At 48.3% G+C, this 16,618-nt stretch overlaps 1 protein-coding gene across 1 annotated transcript in view; it reads left to right on the top strand.

Annotated features, from left to right (window-relative positions):
• MBTPS1 (membrane bound transcription factor peptidase, site 1) overlaps positions 1–16,618 on the top strand; it is a 362,069-nt gene that overhangs the window by 220,594 nt on the left and 124,857 nt on the right. Inside the window, exon 6 of the mRNA XM_085638544.1 lies at positions 1,577–1,686. Within this exon, the coding sequence (XP_085494670.1) occupies positions 1,577–1,686 (110 nt within the window). The remainder of the gene's footprint in view (positions 1–1,576; positions 1,687–16,618) is intronic.

Below are 16,618 nucleotides of genomic sequence, written 5' to 3'. Positions count from 1 at the left end.
GATCCAGGTCACCGCGCCCCAGGCAGAGGCGCACTCCCGCCGTCCTCAATTAGGCCTCAAGTCGAGCCGGTCGGGGGTCCCAGAGCAACCCCCAGGGACAGCGCGGCAGTGCGGGGCTCCGTGATCCCTCTCCAGCAGCTTGCACTCTCGTCTCAGCTCTCCCCCGAGCACCAGTAATCGCAGGTCTCCAGGGCGCAGCGCAGCAGGCGCCAACCGGGGTGCAGTGAGGCAGGGCACCGGACACTCCCAGGGTAGGGGCCCAGCAGGCAGCCAGCGGCAGTTCACCGGAGCCCGGCTCACCAGGGGCGATGCTTTCCCTCAGCCGCCATCCACACCTGGCCGCCTCGTACGCCAACCTCTCCACCAGGCCGCATCCACGTAGCAGACAAAATGGCGGCGGGCGCTCTTCAGCCACCGCACTGCGCCCCCAGTCACACCAGCCAGCCAGGCGTCCCCCTCAGGAAGCCGCCACTCTCTCTCCTCAAGTTCGGGTCGCTCTGTACACCCAGCGCCGTCAGCAGCCTCCGCCGGGCCTGCAGCGAGCCCCCAACGCACCCGGGAGCGTCCCAGCCTACCAGGGTCTGACGCCGGAGATCACCGCCTCCGCTCGGGCCTCGAAGTCGTCGCTCTCACCGCTCACGCTGTCCGGGGTCCTCTACTATCGGCGCCCTCCGGCAAGGTGTCCGCAGCAGCCACCAGCACGACGCCTCCTCCGCTCCGGACTCGCCCAGCTCCGGGCGCGCAGATCGGGTGGAAAGAAAATGGCGGCCTGCCCGGCCGGCACCCGGCTCCTCGTCTGTGCGGTGTATGTCAGCCTCAGCAGTCACCGCCGACCGCCTAGACCAGTGCCCCCAGTGTTCCGCCCTCCCCGGGCTGTGTCCCCGGTCCGAGTGTCGCCGTCACACCGCTGTAAATGGCAGTTGATAACAGCGGCGGTCCGGAGCGGCCGCGACCTGCGTCCTACTCCATTCCTGGCGAGACCACGCCCCCTGTGATGTGCTTTTAATATAAGTATTTACTGAAGTTACTGTACCTCCGCCTCCCTTTTTTCCCCTTTTCCTTTACAGGGGATTTCCCCCTCTGGCCACCACTACTAGCCACCATTCACAGCTCCATTGATCTGGCATTTTGCTGCCGGCTACAGCTTCATTGTGCTTTACACCACGAAGGGCAACCAGTGAAAAGTGCCTGACCTGTACACTGCAGGAAGGCCATATACCCATGGGGGTTAGCCCTTGTGGACCAAGTAGGCCCACCACCTTGTATTGCATTTGTTGAACATAATGTCAAAAAGTCCCTTTAATTGAAGGGGTTTATGCGAATTGCTTATTGAACCCTCAAGGCTGCTGCAGAGTTGCACTATTGAAATATTTGTTTGTGCAACCTTTCCACTTGGCATTTGAGAACTAACTGTGCACTTAAAGTACACTTACATAATGGAGCCATTACAGAATGGTTCAGATGCTGTGCCTCCCTTTTTGTATTGTTCAAACGGTGAAAGCAAATGGTGCAGCTTAATGGAGCACATCAGCATTTATAAAATTCTGCCATCAATCATGCATTGTTCCTCCTACAGGCCTGGGTCATGGAACGTTTGTCGCAGGGGTCATAGCCAGCATGAGGGAATGTCAAGGATTTGCTCCTGATTCTGAGTTGCACATATTCCGGGTCTTCACAAACAATCAGGTATGATTTGCTCTTCAAACTCTTTTTTCATTGCCTTTTAATGTGTGTTTCTCATCTATTGGGTATTTTGTGCTGGATAGAAAGTAACCTTTAATGTAATCATTGGCTTCCCATGCGTAAAAAAAATTACTTTTAAAATGTTCTGTATAGTGCATAAAGCGCTAAATGGCAAGGGACCCTGATACCTAGTGTAGAAACTCATTCCTTACTTCCAGTTCAATGAACAAGTCACTACTTACGGTACCACGAATCAAGAAAATTAAATCTGGGGCAGAGCCTTCTCGTATCTGGCCCCTCGCTACTGGAACAAACTTCCTACTCACTTACAAGAGTGCACTGATCACCGTAGTTTTGGAAAACGTCTCAAAACCGAACTATTCTTATACTATGGCCGCCCGCTTGTTGGTCTCTGCTGCGCTGAAATACACCTTTGGTGGTGTTTCATGTGCATTATAAGTTAATTTAACATAACATAGGTACCTATGTGAACTGTGTATAGTGGGGTCAGATCAGTCTTGTGGGGGCAGTAGCAAAGACGTGGCTAAAACGAATAAAATGTTCTGTAACTATTTTGATAGTCTTTCTCCTTCAAGTAACTATATATAAAATAATGCACACACCTTAAATGAAAAGTAAATGCAAGGTAAACTAATGGTGGGAAATGCACTCTTTTATGTTGCAAAGCCTCAGTTGGCTAATGCTATCACTGCAGATGTATTAGTGTGTGTAACCAGACTTGAATCCTGATTGTCACAGTGACACTGATGATTTGTGTGCTATGAGGTCCCAGTCTGTGATTGAAACTCTATGAATATGTGAATCATTCTATTCAAATTGTATTATACACAATGGGGGGTGGCCAACAGTACATACTAGGATAGTGCTCCCAGACCAGTTTATTAATTCCTCAGCATTCTTTATTCTCCCTGGGCTCACACTGCCTGCAAGCCATATGTAATGTTCCCTGGTCATGACTAAACAATTGGTGTGGAGAGGAGTATCTTCTCTGTCCTTCCCCCAAAGGAGGTGCTTATCCGGACCGACACCGTGGGTGCTAATAAGATGGTGGAGCTGGCCCTGATGGGTTTGTAGTGGATGCTCCCCAGTGGCAGCCAAATGCTGTCCTGAGCTCACTCGATGCCGATTTATCTACAGCACGAAAGGCAGTGGCAGCGATCAGCTATGGTAGCCACGACCTGTGTGTGATATGGCGGAGACCGGGTGTGTGAATGGTGGCGAGAGAGTCTTGATCGCCTGATTTGGATGTGGACCTGGAGGTATTATTCAGGGCTTGCGGTTGGAGGGCATACTTATTTTAATTAAATCACTCTCTCCACATTTTTAGGTCGAAGGCAGAACCAGAAGTCGGAGATTTAATGTTTTCTAGAGTGGCTATTTAGCCCGCCTCTCTTTTTGCTTCTCCTCCATTGGCTGGCTTCCTAAACGGAGGCCAACCATTGGAGGAGAGAGCCGTCCCTCCAAATAGGCGCTGTCTTTTTCAGATTCGGGGGCGTGTTCCTTGCTGTTCTTTCCACTTTTTATCCACGCCCTTTTAGAACAGCAGGAACACGCCCCCGAATCCGAAAAAGTTTCGAAGCTTCCATCTGCCATTTTTTTCCTGTCGTCTGCCCGTGAGGATCCATCCATTCGGCGCCGTGTTGTTGTGCCGCTGCGTTTCTCTTCCCAACCTGCCCCCATTCCTACAAATACTTATGCGGTGATTTATTTATGTAAACGACACAGTGCCCGGACAGCTGACGTGACCCCCGACCTCCTTCGTCGACCGTCCCTGTTCGCAGTGACGGACATTTTGGAATGACGTGTTCAGTATTAAATACAGGGGTGCTGAAAATTAAACCGCTACCATAGACTAATACGTTGGCAATATACAAATAGTGAAGCTGTCGTAAGAGCAGTTTTGTACGAATGTTGACTATGTAATAATTTTTGGATACTTTAAGAGGTCTGTTCTTCCACAGTGTGAGCATTATGTCCAATCTAGGTATAGGCGTGTCCACTTCTCTTTTCGGCGTCATCGGTACGATTGTTTAATTGCTTGCTACTGAATAAATAACTAATACACCTCTTTCTGAAGATGACCGCTGCGGTGACAGCAATTTTGCTCTAGGTGCTTCAAACAATTGACTAGACAGGAAATTAATATGCCCTTTGTCTCTTTTCTATTTTGCTGCCATGCTTCGCCTCTCTGAGACGAGGAAGTGACGTTAATATCTTGTGGAAAAGAAACAGTCATCCACGTGCGCTTATCCCGCGAGTCAGCTGGCTGGTGTGGACCAATGGGTGCGCGCTTCGCTTCGTGTAGTTGAGGCCAGGCTGTGACGCGAGTAGGTGGCAGGGGCGTGGACCGTGGAGGAGTGCTGAAGAAAGGTAGTGTCAAGGCGGGCTGGGACGGCAGTTGTTGGAGCGCGGTCAAAGGTCTGGAAGCACCCAACGAGCAGGTGAAGTGCTTTACTTGCGGGGTTATTCTGGAGTGTTTTGTGGGCATAGTCATTATTTCTTTTGAACCACTTTTTACTTGCATAAATGCGCAGGCGCGGCTGAATAGTGGCAGTGTTCCGGCGCCTGCGTAGTGTCAGCTTACTCTCGGTAACAGTTAAGTGCGTTTTGGAGTATGCATTACTGCCGTCTGTAGTGTGTATCACTGTTTGTCATCTATATCTTTGGAACGTAGTGAATTTGAAGTCGAAGACGGCAAGAGTATCATGCCGCGATTTATAGTTGTTAATTTAATTGACAGCCTCTAAATATGTGCATGGACGGCCGACTAGTGTGATTGTTTCGGCGTCTGCGCACCATTCTCCAATTATGAGACAATCACAGCCGCCTGCTATTTGGCTACGATAGTAGCGCACTATATAAATAGGTTGTGGTTCCGTCACCAACTCACCTCCGGTCGCCGTAACTATCTCTCACTCTAACACACTACTTAAAAACTTCACTCACTCTCTTTCTATCTCACTACCTCACTTTCTATAACTACATCACTATCTATTTCTATCTCACTCTCACTACCTCACTATATCACAACACACTCTCTCAAAACTTCACTACATCACTCTCTCACTACCTCGCAAATTCACTCTCTCTAACTCACTAATTCACTCTCTCTACCTCACTACCTCAATCTCTCTCTCAAATACACTAAGTCACTTACACTCACTCTTTCACTACCTCACTCTATCTCACTACTTCACTACATCACTCTGTTTCTATCCTAATACCTCACAACATCCCTCACTACCTCACTCTCTTTCACTACCTCAATCTTTCTCTATCTCACAACATCACTCACTGTTTCTATCTCACTACGTCAGAAAATACCTCACTCACTAACTCACTCTTTCACTACCTCACTCTCTATCTACCTCACTCTCTCTCGCTACCTCACTCTCTATTTCAATACCTCACTCTCTATCTAACAACCTCACTCTCTCTCTGCTAATGCAATAGGTATCACACATGCAAAAAAAAAAAACTAATGCCAATAGAATAGACAATGCCATAAATTTAGGGATACAAAAATCATAAAAAAATAATGAGCAATACCAATAGCTCTACCTAGAATGTTGCCGAGACCATTGCATTGTAAATGCTTGTTATTTCCATGGATCCTTGATCTTCTCGTGGATTAGCCTCATTTATAGTGAGGGGCTTCAGTCCTGCATATGTGGGTAGGCACCTCAACACGCATATAACAGCAAGGAACTGCATTAATCAAATTTCTTATTCAAAAGTTCTTTGTGTAATGCTGCCTCCACGATGGAACAGAAAACTGACGTGGCCAGGATTCAAAGACACCAGAATGGCGAGACCTACTGACCGGGTTTTAGCTGAAGGATATTGATTCTCCGTGAACCCATCAGCATTACAAAAAGACCTTTTGAATAAGAAATTTGACGAATGCAGTTCCTCACTGTTCTATGCATGTAGAGGTGCCTACCCACATATGGAGGACTGATGCCCCTCACTATAATTGAGGACAATCCACAAGAAGATTAAGGATCCGTGGAAATATTTATTCGAAGAGAGTGACCCAATTAAAATTAGTATCCCCTCCAACCGAAAGCCCTGATGAAGACCTTCAAATAATTTATAGGGCCATCTAGAAGGTCGAAACGCATCAGCGGAATTTAAGGATTTGAGGGAATATGGCATCTCTATAAAATAGAATATCAGTATAGGACTAATATGAGTTCATTCATGTGTTTTCATTCAGGTTTTTCGAACAAATGTGTTCAAAGTGATTAAATCAGTATAGGATTAAATGAGTTAATGCACATGTTTTCATTTAAGGTTTTGTTTGAACTAATGCGCTACCCTATCCTAAAAGGCCCCTTACAATATACCAGTACATGGGATACTTTTAATTAGATACTGTTTAGTTTCCATTTTTACGTATGATACCCTTTAAATGTTGGACACTTTTAAATGGTGTAATTGTATTACATGATGAATTTGTTACACGTATTTATATGTATGCGTGAACAAGTCAATGTATGATTTAGTAGTGGTCTCGGTTTTTCTAAGTCTTTTTTTTATTTATGTACAATCTTTATTTGTTTGCAATGGTGTCTTGTATTTTTGTATTATATGTGTTGTGTTTTTACACTTAATATAATTCTGGCGAGTAAGGAGCCCACACACACAAAAGATTGTCCTATGAGTCTTGGCATGTGCGTGTGGGATACTGGTGAGAAGATTGACGTTAAAACAAATTACTTGGTATTAATGTCATCCTAAAATTGCACAATAATGGCACGGAAAGTTAACGGAGCCTTTTGAAATTTGCAATTATATCCATGGTGTGAGGACTTTTAGAAAGTGGAAATGTTTCTGTACTTATTTATCTTTGTGCCTGACAGCCTGTCTCCAATACACTTCTGGGTTAGTTGACAGCTGCACTTTGTGTGTTCCCTCTAGACAGCCACAAAGACAGGATGGTGATGCTCATCTGCATTCTGAGCACTCATCTGCATTCATCTACATTATGATGGGTCTTCCTGAGCAGGAAACGAGAGAGGTGGCTCACACTTACATTTGAATAGGCTGTGTCCTTCCCTCATGCAAAGCACTGATAAACCCCCCAGGCTTAGCCTGGCAGACAGGACTGGGCTGAAAGGGATCCCTGTGCACTTCAGAGTTCTTTTGAAGTCACCCTCTACATCAAAGGCACTTTTGGGTATAAGTATTGGGTCTCGGACCCCCAAAAATCAGACACTTCTGGATCTTGAACTGAACCTCTGTCAGAAGGACTGCTGAGGTGCTTCAAGGACTCCACTGGACTGTTTTTCTGGAAGGACTTTTTCTGCTTGTTACCCTGCTGCTCCCTGACTCTACTTAAAGGAGAGCTGGGCTCTGTCTTCCCCTCCATTGATCTCCGAGAGCTTGTTAGCTTGTCTCCTGTTCTTCTGAATTCTCAGGGACACAAAAGACTTCCTGCAATTCTGTGGTTGCTGCTGGGCTCTATTCTCTGTGAGTTCTGCCCTTGCCTGAGGTGGCCCTCCAAGTTCTGGGCCTCAGAAATTAGTTCTTGTTAGAAACGGAGCAGCATGGTGCGGAGCAGGTAGGCCAAACTCGGAGGCATTGTGTTAAGCATCTGCGCAGCACACTCACAGACGACACGCCAGGCACACTACAAAAGAGACTCCACACCAGGTTAGGTGAAAAACAGCATATGTATTATGCAGAACACGTTATCAGACAATCACAGTTGTAAAAGCACTGTGCCTACTGACACCAGGTAGCAATATAAAAGGGTAATTATTTACAGGGCAGGGCCAATTGGGCCACTGCCAGAACCATCACCAACGTACAAAGAATGAATGAGAGTCCATTCGTAATAATAAATGTAATCAGTCCGTACCTGTGGGGTAAAAGAAATGAAATTGGCATCATCACCTTATGTAGAAAAGTAATTGTAAACTAGCCAGTACCTACTGGTGAATAAAGGACCTCAGCACCATCCCCGTTTCAAAAGAAAATCACGTTAGGATCAGGCATAAATCAGCTTTGCGTGAGGCAAAACATAGGAGCATAGTGGTGTCATCATTAGCATAAATCAGAGTAGGCCTAACATGTGCATGTGGCATCTCACATTAGGCTGGACACCAACCCTGTCCGCATTAGGGGGAAAGAAGCCATTAGGTATAACACATTAGCATAAATGCATGATCCCAGGCATAGAATGAACGCATCCTTTGAATAACAAGGAAACAGTATGCCTAACTATATTAGCGTCTTCTGGGCATCACCGCCCCTTAGGTGTAACAGTAGGCATGAAAACAGTAGGCATGTAACACATTTTTCATTGTATTAGCAGGGCAAACATGGTAGCACTTAGGACCTCATACCCTGGCGTTGGGCATCCTCCTGGGCATCAATCACCTCCTGCATTAGGCTTAATCCCATTAGCATAGACCACACTTTACATAAACAAGCGACCAGCGATGCATCCTCCGTATGAAACTATCGTTGTAGGGCATTAGGCTTCACCCTAGGCCTAAATGCAACACCATCAGCAGGGGCCTAACACATGAGGCGTTTCCGTAGCCAGAAAGGCACATTATGCATACAAGTAGGCCTAAAGTATATCAACAACAAGGCATCACACCTAACATCAGCAGGGCGCACATGGTAATACCCAAAACAATCGCCCCCGTCGGTACAGGTTAGTTTCTGGCGCCACTGCTCGAAGGGAGCCCCTCTCAGGGACTCTGAAAGTAGAAAATGCCCACGCTGTAGCTGTCCGCGCTCTTGCGGTGCAGCCGATGACCAAAATCCACTAAGTACGGGTACGCACAGTGTGCACGTAGGAGCCCCGCTCTGGCCTACTAACTTCAAAAGTACCCAATCGTTGCAGCCGTCCGCTTCTGCGGCGCAGCTGTGTAGTGGGTGAAGATCGGGCACCACTACCCATGTAGGAGCCCCACGCTGGGGCTCTGCGGCCAAACACTTTGCAGCTGTGAGGGGAGACTCGTGGGCGGCCCTCACTGAGCCTCAGGGGCCTTAGGCACCGACAATGTGCCTCGGCCGGCCCCCGACCGGCCCAGAACTCAGCCCCACTCACCGGCAGTCCGGGGCCTCCGCTCTCCTCCTCGGGGAAGCTCCGGTTTCTCTCCGCCCCTCAGGACTTCTTCCGGTACGGCCGCTGCTGCGTGCAGGCTCTCCTCTGCTCCTGGGGAGCCCCGCCTTTACGGAGCCAAGTCTCCGTCGATGTTGGCGTTGGCCAGCGTGGGGTAGGCTCCCGCCTGGCTCCTTTCAGCTCCGGGCTTCCTGTCCCCAATAACGTTTTCTGGTTGTCAGGCAACGGCCAGCACCAATTCTAGCACGGCTCCCCTCTGATGTCAGCGAGGGAGCCGGCGCGGTGCTTCAGGACTCCCGGGCCGGCGGCGGTGAATTTTCTTTTGGCGGTGACACGCGGGGTGGGCTCCCGCTTTCAATTAGAGGCAGATGCGGGGTGGGCACCCGCTGGAGAGTGCACACACGCGGTGTGGGCTCCCGCTAATAACAGATGCATAATGCGGGGTGGGCACCCGCCTTCTTTATAAAACCACACAATTCCAGAGAACGGGAGTGGGCACCCGCAACCGGCTGCAGATATGTGGGGTAGGCTCTCGCTGTATGTTTAAGCACACAGGGTGGATCCCCACGCCGGGGGTCCCCTCGGGGGGTCACACAGCAGCGGGGTAGGCTCCCGCTGTATTTCTCAAACAAGCAGCTCTCCCTGGCAATTTACATATAGCGCTCACGAGGCGCTAGGCGGCAGGAAAGTTTTGGGGGGCTTGGATAGCGCTGCAGCCCTCAAAAGGCGCTAGGGAGGCAGGCAAGTATAGTCACTGGAGATGGAGCGCTCACGGGGCGCTAGGGGCCAGGAGACGGTTAATGCAGGGCGAGATCCGCAGGCAGTAGGGCAGCTCACCAGACCTGAAGCAGCAGTTCCTAGGAACAGTCATCCTCCATTACGATGGCCATCCTGCTAGCGCAGCAGTCTCCACTCCAGCAGAGTCTCTAACTAGCCCAGTGGACAGTAGAGGGGTACAGATGGGCACAGGACCCAGCACGCAGGCCCTTGCAGCGGTACCTCCTGGCAGAGTGTCCCCTCTCGATCAAAGTCCACGCACCGTCTGACCACATGGAGGCACAGCCTTCCCCCTATATATACCACTCTCACCCCACCTACCAGAAAGGGCTAGAACCTTCTAGAAGGCTCCTGGCAGTTCCAGTCCCAACCGTCACTGTGGGGGAGGTGTAGGGCACCCTGTCACTTCGAACACTAGACCTCCGACCCACCGGAGGCAGGCGGCACAAAGCACACCGCAATGGCGTCCATTTTAAAAGTGAAGTTTCTGCAATGGTGAAAATAAAGGCACATACACCATTGCACAGCATTTATTTTCCTCTCACACCACACATGGCATATACATTTCCTACCATGGGGGAAAATGTCCCCTAAAGGGGGGGGGTCCCTCATATAAGCCTATGTAAGGCAGAAAGCACACACACTTGGCACTGCTAACCAGTGCTAAAGTGTCCAGCGTCCTACAACCACTCACTCCACAACAGCAGAAAGGCTAGGGGGAAGGCGAAAAAGTTCAGGATGACCCTGCAAGCAGGACCAGGTCCAACAGTTCTGCAGCTGCTTTTGTCATCTACAGCTCCTCGGTCCATGAAATCAAGCTTTTGGGCTCTTTGCGAACTGGCCAGTTCGTACTGGGACTGCGCCACTCACTCGCAGGATCCGCACGAGCTGCTGTTACATCGTCTCCTCACACAGCGAGCAGCGCTGGCAGCAACCGCAAGGCCCAGTCTTCCATCTGCGACCCTGGCCAACTCTTCGCAATCGCAGGACCATTGCTGGCGATGCTCTACCTGCTCCTGGCGACCTCCTCCCCAGCGAATGGGGTACTTTGCTCAGCGTAAGAAGGTAAAACTTCATCGGGCCTGTTTGGAACTGTATCTAACCCACACTTTATCGCGGTCGGTCTGGAACTTTGGATTTACCCCACCAGGTCTTGTGTAACCTTTTAGCGCTATTGACTTCTAAGCACTATTTTTGGTTTATTCTTTGAAAATTCATAACTTTGGTTCTAGTTATTGTATTTTTGTCGTTTTGGTCTGTTTAATTCATATAAATATATTCTATATTTTAAAACCTTTGTGGAGTCCTTTTGTGTTGTATTCATTGTGTTATTGAGTGTGTGTTGCAGAAATACTTTACACATTTCCTTTGTAGATCAGCCTGACTGCTCAGTGCCAAGCTACCAGAGGATGAGCACAGGTTCTCTTATTGTGTATCTAGCTTACCCTGCCTAGAGTGGTGGTTCCTGTCTAGCCTGGGTGCATGCCTAAGCCTACCAGGAATCCCATTTCTAACAAACCCCAATAAAATGTAATGTCGAAATGGAGTAAAGATTCCATCCACTCGCAGCAGAATTACAGCTCCATGAGTAGAGCATTAGGACATCATGGGCCCTGCACTGGCTTTCACAAGACCTACGTTGCATTAAGCCTGCAAAGGGGAGTCCTGCCCCAACATGAGAGAGAAAATAGAGACCACATTCTAGGTAGTAGGTCGGGGACAGAGGGCCATATTCAGGTACACGGCTGGATACGTTTTAATTACGTTTTAAGTTACCTCCAAGAAATTCGAATGTATCAATGCCTTGCAGTCTCCCTGTTTCGCTTGGAAACACTTGGTATCGCCCACAGAATGGCGATGTGATCATGAGTTGTGAAAGAGTCTCCATTGTGACGTCTTAAGAGTATACACAGCTGGTAACCAGGGAGCTGCAGCACTGGACACCAGGACACTGGCTGGGAGGACCACAACCTCTGGCAGGAGCTGGGGATAGAGATGCCACAAGGGCAGACCCGCCCCACAAAAGAGGACGTTAGGGTGGAGGCAAGGGGACAAAGGTGGGTGATTAAACAAAGTGAAAATAAAACACAAAATCAAATTGGAAACTGTGTGAAAATCCACGTACGTTAAAATATATACCGTACCTATCCCGCTGAACGTAGGGGCAGGAGTTAGGAGTGCGGGATGGAGGGGGATGCTGCAGCACCCCCAAAAATCCAGGAGCTCAGAAGGTGAATGGGCACCAAAGTTGCTTTTCCATTTTGTGTTTATCTTGCCGCATTTGCTGTGCGTTCAAAGACCAAGGTGAAATGCCAGGCTAGGCTCTTCTAACAAATTGCTGCTTGTTCTTTGAAATGGAGGGTTGATGTTTACTTTTTTTATTCTCTGAATACAAAGGGGAAGAGTTTTGTAAAGTAAACTATGTGATGATCTTACCATAGTGCAGGGAGCGTGAAGAGAGAGGCTGTGGAATGTCATTTATTTCTAAAGTAACTACACTTGAAAACCTGCAAATGGTCTGTACAAATATTTGGACAAATATCCGCATCAATGCAGAACTTCTTGTCATTTTCTTGTCATTGTGAAGTGTGTGATGGAAACAAACGTTTTTAATAGGATCAAACAAATCAAGACACTTTATCTATAGATGTGCAAGTTAATTAATCTCTGAAACATGATTTTCACACATTGTCATTTGTGCATTATATAGTTTTACCAGCAATTCCTGTGGCATTTCAATGAAAAATGTGCTGCCTGTAAATCAGTGTGCTGCCACACCATGCTTTAGTGATATATTTGTACCACTGCGCTCCAAAATGCGCCCCAGCTGGCTGCATACCACTCCTTTACCAGTCTCCTGTTTGGGTGACTTGGGCGCTGTAACGTTGATGGCAGCACCCCACTCTGAAAACAGCACCACAGAATAAAGTCAATATAAAGGATTTCTTTCTTTCCACTACACTGTGGATTTTCTCAGCTCTGAAGTTGGGCATTGAGGGGAGGAAGGGCACTGTTAGGGTGTCGCAACAAACTCAGCAGAGCTCGAGGAGGAGGAGGAGGTTCGAGGGCTGCAGAGGGAAATACTGTTAGCTCAAACTCTGGAAAGCAAAGAGGACAGGAGTAAAAAAGGTATTTCTTAAGAATGTGACGACAGAGCCGTCGTTGCTGGGCCTCGTTTATTACCCTATTAAACAGCACGAGTCTCGGCTCTTCATTCTCAATGTGATGCTCTTGCTCTCACACCATCTCTCTCACGCTCGCATGCTGTCACACTGTTGCACCCTCGCCTTCTCTTTGGTACAACTGGGCTGATCTCATCGGAGTTTCTTTATTTTTTTTCTTAAAGTTGTTTGGGCCCCATTTGGAATCATGAGGCAGCAAGTGACAAAAGAAAGCCCAGAGCCCGCCCCTTCATTTCCCAGGTCATCTCAAATTCGGGCAGAAGTGAGGAAGGCTCTGTCTCCTCACGTGTGTCACTGACCATATGTGTGCGTGCCCTGCAACTTGCAGACATACCAGCCCAAAAGATTGTATTTTAACATGTATCTAGTGCCTACCGGTGTGGACCAGTTTGTAGGTCTCGACTTCTGACCACTTTTTAGCTATGCTTTATGTGCGTTATCATAACTTGCGCTAGGCTTTGGCCGAGCCCATTGCTTACCGCTGGTTGACTTTCTTAGTTCATTTGCTTGCTTATTTTTCAATGACTTTTCTTTTTTTGTATTTGTCCCTTCACTAGAGTATAACTTGTTTACAATCTATCGGTTTGTATGAGTTTTATCCTTCCACTGCTTGCATTCTGGGTACTACTTAATTTTCTTTTTAGGTCGAGCCTGGAAGCAGCGCTCATGCGCTGCTCTAGGAAATCGGCCTCTTTAAATCACTTCAGGTTTTGTTGAAGCTCGTGCGTGTGGTGCTTACACGCTATTGGCCTTGGCGTCCGGCTTCAGCACGCAGTTGGCCAAAGGCGTCTGGATGTCCCAGCTTCTTGGGAAATGTTTACTCCTAGAGCGTTTTGCTCTCGGGAGCCAGCAGCGCCGCGCAGGGGCCAACTGTTTTGTGTCTGCTTTCCTTGCCGCTTTAATTAGAAGGCACGTGTAATTTCTTGAAGGGCTCCCGCATTCCATAGCTGAGTAACTCCTTCGCGCCACAGGAAAACCTTCATCCAGACAGCCGCCCGCCTTTCAGTGTCTTCTTTTTTTTTTTTATAATCTGTGTGGCCTCCTAACACATTAAGCTGCTGTGGTAGTGAGGTACGGGGGCAGGACAAATATCTCCATAGAACGGGACCATTCTGGCCTCCCTCTAGATTCAAGCCCCTGTGTAATTGCTGTTTGTGCTGCTTTAAGGCTGATTGAAGGCAGCCTGTCTGGTAGGTCCTCTTTGTAAGGGATTGTATTTGTTTTGGCACCCCCCCTCGAACACGTGCACATACTTTGCCAATAGTTATTCATCGTGTCCAACTAAAGTATTTTTTTGCAATACAGTATTGCAAATCCAGATTCGTCCACTGTTGTAGAACCCGCTCTCTTGAGTGCCTCGAAGCTATATCCCTGCAAATCTGTCTTTTTGCTTTTGCCCCAGAAATTCAGGAGCAGTGTGGCCAGGGCTCTGAGCCTCCAAAGTGTTTAGAACATGCCCTAAAGTCACCCACCAAGTAAACTACTGACCGGCCCTTCTTCCTATCTCACCACCAGCTCAGCTATCGACTAGGAAACCGTCCCCCACCCCACCCCTTTCTGTTCAATGACTAGGTCAGGTGGCTGGTCCATCTCTGCTATTGGTCAGATACCCCCCAAGCTCCCTCCCCTGTCCGGATGATGGCCGGACCCAGCAGCTGATGCCTGCTCCGCAGCCCCTCCCCGTCACAGGAGTCTGCTGAAACTGCGGCGGCAGGACAGTGCCCTCCCTCAGGGCCTCATTTGGACTGGTCAGGGACTCTCCAACACCAGGCTGTCTTCACCTGTTCTCTGAAAGAGATGAGTGCCGGACAGAGTCGACGGTGGGCTCGCACGCCGTACACTTATCGCGCTCCATTAAGGCCGCCTGCTCCACTCGGCCTGCGTTGCACAGCTACCACGGAGAGCCGGCAGGGAGGCTGACATACTGCCCCGACAGGGAAAGAGAAATCAATATGGGCTGTCAAGCAAGTCAGCTAGCCCGGCTGGTTAAGCAACTGCTGCACATAATGGTTTGCAACACGCACGCGGACTCCCAGTTGGACTGGCTCAGCCGTCATCCTTCTGAAGTCGATAAAACGTACCTGTGAGTTCATAGGAATAAGAATATGATAAAGCGACAAGATGCATTGGAGTTTATTGTGTGGACTACATAAATAGTCACTAATACTAAGGTCAAAGCCTAATTGGCAGTAAAATGCATGACAATCTAAGGGTCCTTTTTGATGCTGGTAGGGCTAGGGCGGAATTGGTTACTTCCTCTGACCTGACACTACCAGCACCAGAGTTCTACCGGATCTTTAGGGTCACCGGCCTGTACTGGGAACACCCCGCCATTTCCCCTGGAGGGCTACCAGTCCCTGTGTTTTCCATGGCCATTTCTGCTGTGGTGGGGTCAGGGATAGTGCTGCCGCCTTCACGAGCTGCGGGTGAGGGGGGCCCTTCCCCGCTATAGGTTTGGTCTGTGGCTCGTGCAAGGACTTCTAACAAATGCACATTTCATGATTAGCCCACCCAAGAGACGTGACAGATTAACCTGATAAAGGTATTAATGCAAATAGTCTCGGGGGGGCCAGGTAGGCGCCCATCCCTCGAACAGCAGCGAGGAACACTCTATGGTATATGCTCTGAGGATTTATGTAAACGCGTTTCCGTATGCTGTGCTCGCTAAGAGTGTGTCATAAGTTGTTGAACGGTTGCCAGCCCAGGTATTTTCAGCATTCAACAACTTGGAAATAAAAGTGTTAGCAGAGAAATTAAACAGGGTGACCTGTGTAATGAACATAGTTTCTCAGCCATTCAACAAATCTTTCTTCTGTGGGCAGTTAATATACTGACGTCTAATTTTGAAACAATGCCATTTTTCCGCACCTAGCATGTGAGGGATAATCTGTCGACGGTGCCTCCGTTATCACACTTTGCTGTGTGGCCGGATTATGCCAGTTAATAGATGAATGGGTTACTTCTTCCAAACGAGGTGTCCCCTCTTTCCAGTAACGGCTAGAGTGATTGCTGCCATTTAACTATCTGATGTTATGCATGAGTACGCTGGGTTTGTTACCACCTGTGGTCTTTCTGTTGACCTTTTGAAGTCTAACGCTGGGTGTGTGTTCGGTTGAGCCATGTGAAGCCCTCGTACTGGTGAGAGCTGGATTTGTGGTTTCCCTAATCCATGTCATAGCCTCTATAGCATGGTTGTGTCCCAAACATAACGTGTACGATTGAGATGCAAAGCATTCTCCTAAAATAACACCTATAGTATCTCCATCCTGGTAAGCGATTCCAGGAAAGCCTCTTTGAGTCTTACTTAGTAAATTAATCACAAATACATGTGTGGCTGGGTGATGCATTCTGGAAGTTTATTCACAAGCTCCTATTGCTGAAGAGCCAAATGTTACTATATACAACACTCCAAGAGGGCGAGGTTGTGGGCTTGAGAGCATATCTCAAACTATCAGGCCCTCTGGTTCATCCCTTGCAAGCCTGGGTTGGTGAGATTAGGAACATATATGTAATTTGAATGTACAACCCACCGCTTTGTTCGCAAAAAAGGCTGGTTCTGTAGTAGGGGATCTCTGTGTATAGTCATAATCTAGTGAATAGTCCCGCCCATGTGTGTGGACCCCGGAGCAATAAAAATAATCTCTAAAGATGACAATCATGCAGACCTGCATACACCTTTAAGAGAGAATTTAATTTAAAGACAGATAATGCAGCCTATACACACAGGCCACACTGTCCAGTACTTCAACTAGAATTCCACCAACATCCACAAACAGCACTGCCTGTCCAGCTTTTCTCCACATAGGAAAAAACCCTGCCTCTACCAGCAAAAGCCTCTGGAATGATAGAGAGGAAGCAGTGGACAGACAAG

Source organism: Triturus cristatus, chromosome 12, assembly GCF_964204655.1.
Source record: "Triturus cristatus chromosome 12, aTriCri1.1, whole genome shotgun sequence".
Taxonomy (NCBI): domain Eukaryota; kingdom Metazoa; phylum Chordata; class Amphibia; order Caudata; family Salamandridae; genus Triturus; species Triturus cristatus.
The sequence above is the reverse complement of the archived record's forward strand: the minus strand, read 5'-3'. Positions and strand labels throughout refer to the sequence as shown.